The sequence below is a fragment of the Arachis ipaensis genome, chromosome B08 (assembly GCF_000816755.2).
Source record: "Arachis ipaensis cultivar K30076 chromosome B08, Araip1.1, whole genome shotgun sequence".
Classification (NCBI taxonomy): Eukaryota; Viridiplantae; Streptophyta; class Magnoliopsida; order Fabales; family Fabaceae; genus Arachis; species Arachis ipaensis.
The window spans coordinates 126,654,496-126,661,721 of NC_029792.2; the positions used below are offsets into that span (position 1 = coordinate 126,654,496).

At 35.9% G+C, this 7,226-nt stretch overlaps 1 protein-coding gene across 1 annotated transcript; it reads right to left on the reverse strand.

Moving 5' to 3' along the window:
- Positions 3,967–4,479, reverse strand: LOC110265392. The gene has a single exon (XM_021108371.1). The coding sequence runs from the start codon at positions 4,477–4,479 to the stop codon at positions 3,967–3,969; it is 513 nt and encodes a 170-aa protein (XP_020964030.1).

The window sequence follows — 7,226 nt, forward strand, 5'->3', positions numbered from 1 at the left end:
TCTTTTCTTTTATTTAAATTAAAAATATATATTCTCTAACTTAATTCCGCTTATAGATGACAACAGATCTTTATAGAGGTGGAGACAACCCTCAATCTCTATTTTCATTTTTTAAAACACCTTCCATCACATGTATCTATGATAGGTAACAAATACCCATTATTCATCATATATTTTAATCCCCACAAATATCCGTGCATGTTTGTAAAAGGTAAAAAAAATAAAAATAAAAAATTGAAAAAATAAGAGAAAGAAAAATAATATCACAATTTTCAACAAGTGTCACATATTACAATTTACAAATCACACATCATCTTCGGCCACAATTCATTCCTCAAACACAACTCAAAATGCGATATGATCAGAAAAAAATTTAGTCAAATTGATATCAATAAAAAAATACATAACTTAAACATAAAACTACATCATTAATATTATTGTTTTTGTCTGGGGAACAAGTCGGCTCTCATGACGAACAATTATCAAGCTGTCTTCTTGGATGCTGAATTATCAATTCTGCCAATTCGAGCTTTTCTCTTGACGGGGTGTGAGGTGCGAGCAATGAAAAGGGAGGAGTGTACCTGCAAAAGTACTCCAATGCTTAAGTCAGTATTGTGTTTTAAAAGTCTAGTCTAAAGAGATACTTTACCTTGCTCTATGTATGGTCAGATCTTCGTCGGTTACACACCGAGCATTTAAGCTCGGTTTGGTGAGGATTGGTAACGCATTCGATTATTGTACCGTTTGGTTGGACGTTAGGATTGTGGGTATCACCTTGCCGAGTTATAACGTATGAGACCGAGTTATAGCTTGTATTCGTAACTGCCATATCACAGCCACCAAGTTTAGCTTGAGAAGATTTTTTAATGAAACAGGTTGAGCTTTTGATGAGTTATGACTCGGTTGAAAGGATTGGATATGGAGCCCCCATATCAACTTACTTCATTAAAATATGTATGTCATGCGACGTGGGGAGTCGTGTCTGTGTTTTATTGATGAGAGAGAAAAAGGTATGAAAAATAAAAGCAGTTTTCATTTCCAATGCAATCGTGGCGTTTGATGTGATTGAGGCAACGGTTGCTGGAACTCAAACATGTTAGTGGTATGGTTAATTTAGTGTTTGGGTTCTAAGGGTGATTTTAATCTGTTTGCCCTTGACCTTTGAGTTTCTAATTCTCAAGAGGATGAGTAAAAGAGGTGCGTATTTTCTCTCTTTTTTGCTTAGTTATCATTCTGCTTTGTCCTTCTTCTTCTTCTTCTGGTTTTTCTTTCTATGTGTGACAATGGATTTTGAAAAAGAGAAGAAAGGCAAGATCGACTGGTCGTATGACTGGATGAGTGATGATGTGAGGTCTCGGGTGTCTTTGTTTGTTGATGAGGCCGCTGTGAAAGAGGTGGATATGTCCAAAATTGTGAGAGTGAGTTCTGGTATTGGTGTTGAGTTGTTGCCTTGTAGTGTTTAGAATTGGGTTTATCATAGGTAGGGGCGGAGCTAGATGAAATATTAGAGGGGGGCCAAAAATATTTACACAATAAAATAAGATTAAAATAAAATTTTAAAGGGGCTAAACTGAAATTTACATATAATTTACATGTAAAAAATTAAAATTAGGGGGGCGATTGTCCCCATTTCTTTATAGGTAGCTCCGCCTCTGATCATAGGGATCAGGGGTTCGAATATTTCTACATGCATAGTTGTGTGAAGAACTTAGAGTGAAGTTTCCATTCACAAACTTTGAATGTCAAGTACTGAAATAGTTAAACTGTGCAGCGTCCCAGCTTCATCCTAATGGATGGGCGTTCTTACGTTGCTTTGAGATTTTGATGGAGTTTCTTGAAGAGCCTCCATCGATAGATTTGTTCTTTTCATTGTTTCAAGTGAAAGGGGGTGGGTTAATCTCAACAGTACCCCTGGATTTGGTATCTTTAAGCTGTATAAGTCCTCGTTTAAGGACTTTAAAGAAATGTATCTCAAGGTTAGGAATGTGGAAAAGGATTTTCCCTTTTATGTGGATGAGGATTTGGCTGAGAGGTTTCCTCTATGGTGGTGTTCGGAGCCTCAGAATATACTCGGGCTTGAGATTATTATCCCGAGGAATGTGTGCCTGATTGAATTTCTGGTTGAAAATATTGATCGTAAGGATTTGATCTCCATGTTTGAGTTGCTCAAATGGGAGGAGAATAAAGAAGCTGTGGTAGAGTATATGGGTGAGTTGGAGGTTTGATTTATTTGCTTTTTGATTTGTGAAAAGATTTCTGATGCGTTATTGTTTGTCTTGTAGGTGGTAAATATCCTGGGGTCTCGGCTGCCTCTCTAAGAACTCGGTTTAAAAAGAAAAACTTGGAGAAGGAGGTATCTTCGTCAAATCGTGAAAAAGGCCCTGTGGCTGGCGAGGTTAGCCAGCCTGGCCCGAGGCGTAGGAAAGTGATTCTTAAGAAAAGGAAATCAGACGTGGTGGAGTTGTCTAAAGATTCTAGTGAAAGAGATAAGGGTGTCCCTGTAGAAGAAATTCAAGCTTTTATAATAAACCAGAAGAAGCTTCATGAATTGTCCGAGCAGAGTGAAGGTTTGTCGGTGTGGGGGAAGGATTATCCTTATATGGCTGTAGCGGACGAGTTTTGTCAATCCTCGGCCGATGTATCTCTGGCTAACGAGGTTGGTGAAATTGCTATTGGGCAATATATGCAGGTAAGGTTGGACTTGTAATTTTAATATTTATTATATTTTTTGTAGTAGAATGTGTATATATATAATTTTGCTGATTTTGTGGCTTGTAGGTGGTTGGTTTGTGACTGACAAGTTTAGGTCGTAGTCAAGAGGTAAAACATAAGAAAGTAACAGTTGAAAAAGATGATTGTATTTTATTAAAGGAAGAATTGGCTGAGAATAAAGTTACTGTGGCTGAGAATAAAGTTACTGTGGCTGAGCTACGGACTAAATTGGCTGATACTGAGAAACAGCTAAAAGAAACAAAATATAATTATTCTAAGGATGTGGAGGATTTAAAGAAGAAGAAGGCTGATTTGGCAAGTATGAAAACCCGACTGATTGAAGTTACTGCTCAACTGAAAGAAATGGAAAAGAATAAGGGAGATGAAATTTTGGACTTATTTGTGGAGGGTTTTGAGAGAGCATCTCTACAGGTTAAGTTCCTGGCGCCTGAAGTAGATCTGTCTGAGATGGATCCTGGTAAGATCATCCGGGATGGGAAGATGGTCGAAGATGATGGTGTTACCGAGGATGAAGCTGAAAATGTTTAACGTTTTATGAAAGGCTATTTTGTTTTTTGTGATGCTCTGTTTGTTGGAGCTTTTTTATCTTTTCAAGATGTATTTTGTGACTGCAGCCCGAAAGGGTAAAACATTTTGATTATGGTGATGGAATGTTTAGTTTTTTGATAAACTTGTTTGTTGATGTTTGTTTAGAGAATATGTTTGCACCTCTTTGTTTTTGAGATATTGGGAAAGCGTTTGATTCACTGATAGGAATTTCTGTTCAAGATATTCCTTGTTTGAATGAATTGATTGCCGACCATGGGCGAGTTGGAGTTTGTATAATCGGAAACGCTTTGTTTTGTGAATTGAGATTAGATTGATAAATAATGAAGTTAGTAGATATTTAATTTGAGAAATTGAAACAAACTTTTGATCATATACAATTAATTTGGTAAACCTTTGGATACAAATGTGCAGGTAGGCTAGCCTCGTTAAAACCTCTCTAAGTAAAACCCTTTTGAAAAAAATCTTGGCAGTAGGAAAAAGAGTACAAGCCTGTCCCTGACTTTCAACTATAAAACTTCTTTAAGGATGAAATATTCCAGGTGTTAGGTAGAGTTGTACCATTTACTGATTCTAGTTTGTAGGCTCCATTGCCGAGGACTTCTATAATTCGGTATGGTCCGTCCCAATTTGCGGCAAGTTTTCCATGTGATGATGGCTTCCGAGCAGTTTCTGTCCTTCGAAGTACTAAGTCTCCTTTCTGAATGAGTGGATTTTGACCGACTTATTATGTCGCCGAGCTATGACTTGTTGTGCTGCGCGTTGTCGGAGTGTTGTAATATCCCTTATTTTCTCGATGATATCTAACTCGGCTCGCTGAGCTTCGTCGTGGTCAGTGACTTGAGTTCTGATGGAATTTTGCGAAATCTCCAATGGTATCATGGCCTCAGAGCCATACACAAGTCGGAATGGGGTCTCTTTTGTTGATGATTGTGGTGTGGTATTATATCCCCAAAGGATTTTCGGTATAAGCTCGGCCCAAAGTCCTTTAGCGTCATCTAACATTTTCTTTAGTGCGTGCAATATCACCTTATTTGCTGCTTCTGCCAATCTGTTTGTTTGAGGATGTTCAACGGAGGCGAAGTGATGTGTGATTTTAAGGTTCTGCAAAAAAGATTTAAATTTCTGATCGAAAAACTGGCGACCATTGTCAGTAATGATATGTCTAGGAATGCCAAACGGCAAATAATAATTTTCCATACGAAAGAGATTATTTGCTGGGATGTAATATTAGCTAAACGTTGGGCTTCAACCAACTTTGAAAAATAATCAATTGCAACGACGAGAAATTTTACCTGTCCCGGTGCCATTGGGAATGGACCGAGGATATCGAGGCCCCAGTGGTTGAAGGGCCAACTGACGTCGGAGTGATGTAGATGCTCGGCTAGAATGTGTATGAGCGTTGCGTGCTTCTGACAGTTGTCACATGTCCGAGCCTTATTGTGACTATCTTGTTTTAAGGCAGGCCAAAATAAACCGGCACGGAGGATTTTTGAAGCTAAACTTCGAGCTCCAATATGTGTTCCACAGATTCCTATTAATTATTAGTAATAAATTAAACTCTTTCACATGAAAATAATAACTAAAAATCCTATTATTTAATTTTTTTTATCTACGGAGACCCTAGTCTTCTTAGTCGACGGAGACTTTTGTCCCCTACAATATTTTGTAAAAGTAGTTTGATTCTATAAATCTTTTGTGCCATAATTTATAATGTTAGGACAAAACCGACGTAATTTTAAAAGATTTATATTTCCGTAATGTAATTACAGGTAAAAAAACTAGTGTATATATATGTATATATAACAAATTTGTTTAACAGCCGTGATCATTGCTCGTCCTATAGATCTTTTCTCTAACCATTTGTCTCATTCTTAACCCCATTTAATTCTTTAATCATTAATTCACCAAACATCAATCTTTTTTTTCAATAATATGCAACATACCGATCAAACATACGACCCAACAATAAGCCACCCAATTATTATGAAAAGTACATGAGTTCTAATTAATTTTAAAATCAAAGTCTCATAACTAATAACTTTGATTTAATTTTTTTGGTAAATAATTTTCTAAAAATAAAATCATAATTAAGTATAATAATTCATAAATAACTCGTTATTTAATTTTTAAAAATCTGGAACCTTACATTCTATCCCACTTACAAAAATTTTTACCTTCGAAAATTAATGTAAAATATAAAATATTACATAGTTTATCACTTTACTAAAACATGAGGAAGAAACATATAATATGGTGCAATTTAACAAAAATGTACATATGTGATTAGATGCGTCAAGAAGAGTGTCAAATCGCATATTAAAAAATCCGAATCAAAGAATTTCGACAGAAAAAAAAAAGATGGTGTCTTAGGTTGAAACAGGTTCAAGCTGAATAAAAGAAGACAGAGTTCACAAACGATGGCAACTAAAACCTATGAAAGAAAGTGAATGCAAGACATGAAACAAAAGAACCAATTGCATTTCAAGAAAAGGCAGGGAAAGAAGAAATTTCAAGATGAATAATAGAAGAATAAACGATTCATAAGATCGCGTGACATGAACTAAGTGCATTCGTCAATTGAAACCAATCGAAGAAGAATACCTAATGTTTTCAAACCTTGTAATTCGCCTAACCTATCACTCACAAGGCTAACAGAATACCATGAAATATGCACGGTAGACTAACAGAGTTAAATCAGTAGACAGTCATGTGCATAAGGCTTTAACTCTTGTCATTTAGACAAGATCTACAACATGATAGATGCTCAGAGTATACAATTGAAGCATAGTCAATTTATTCTTCATGCTCTACAGAAAAGACTGTTTTGATGCCATAATGTAACACCCTCACCACCAGAATGTCACGCTTCTGGCTGCGCCACTCTGATAACGAGGATATCACGATGACTTCTATATACAATATTAAGTAGGAGCCTTTACCAGAATATCCTTATTGACTTTCCTTAAAAAACTGGAAATATTTTTCTTTTATACGTACAAACATGCATATATATATATATATAAATAAAATCATAATTAAGTATAATAATTCACAAATAATTTATTATTTAATTTCTAAAAATTTGATACCTTATAAAAATTAAATTAGATTAGCCAGTTCAACCAAAAAATTGGTGAATCAAACCCCAAATCGTTTGGGTTGACTCTATAATCGTTTCCACTTGAAAATCGGTGAAATTGATCGTATTCAATCCGCTCGGGTTATGCACTACGTATTTTTAGAAGAATGGCAATACTACCTAAATTTGCAGGGACTTATTCGTTATTCTCTTTAGTGCAAGTTGGATTTTTAGTGGGATGAATAATGTCCAAAAATAATTAATAATATTGATTTTATTTTTTTCGTAAAGAATGAGAAGAAGAGAAAGTGTGGCTACTGAAATTTTTGATCGGCTTCAATTTTGACCCCTAAATTTATAGTTACCCAATTAATACCCTCAAATATTAGATTGTGTCACAGGTTTACCCCTGTAACTATCTCCGTTAACGGAGATCTGATGTAGCACGTTAAGTTGACAAAGTGTGTATCCACGTGGCACCCAACTTACCAAAATGGATGTGTAATGAGTGAATGACGTGGCAAAAGTTGAATGAACTCAATTTCTCCAGCAAAGTCTTGAACATATTGGGAAAAAAGGGTTGCAAATTGAGTTCATTCAACTTTTGCGCATCATTCACTCATCACACATCCATTATAGTAAGTTGGATGCCACGTGGACTGTCAACTTAACGTGCCACATCAGATCTCCGTTAACGGAGATAGCTACGGGAGTAAGCGTGGGGCACAATCCAATATTTGAGGGTGTTAATTGGGTAACTATAAATTTGGGAGTCGAAATTGAAGCCGGTCGAAAATTTTAGGGGCCAAAATGGGTTTCAACTCCGTGTAAAGGACTATGTATAATTTTTAATATTTATTTTAAC

What these genes read in the sequence shown, in the direction of transcription:
- LOC110265392 (XM_021108371.1), bottom strand. Translation starts at nt 4,479, where the DNA reads ATGGAAAATTATTATTTGCCGTTTGGCATTCCTAGACATATCATTACT.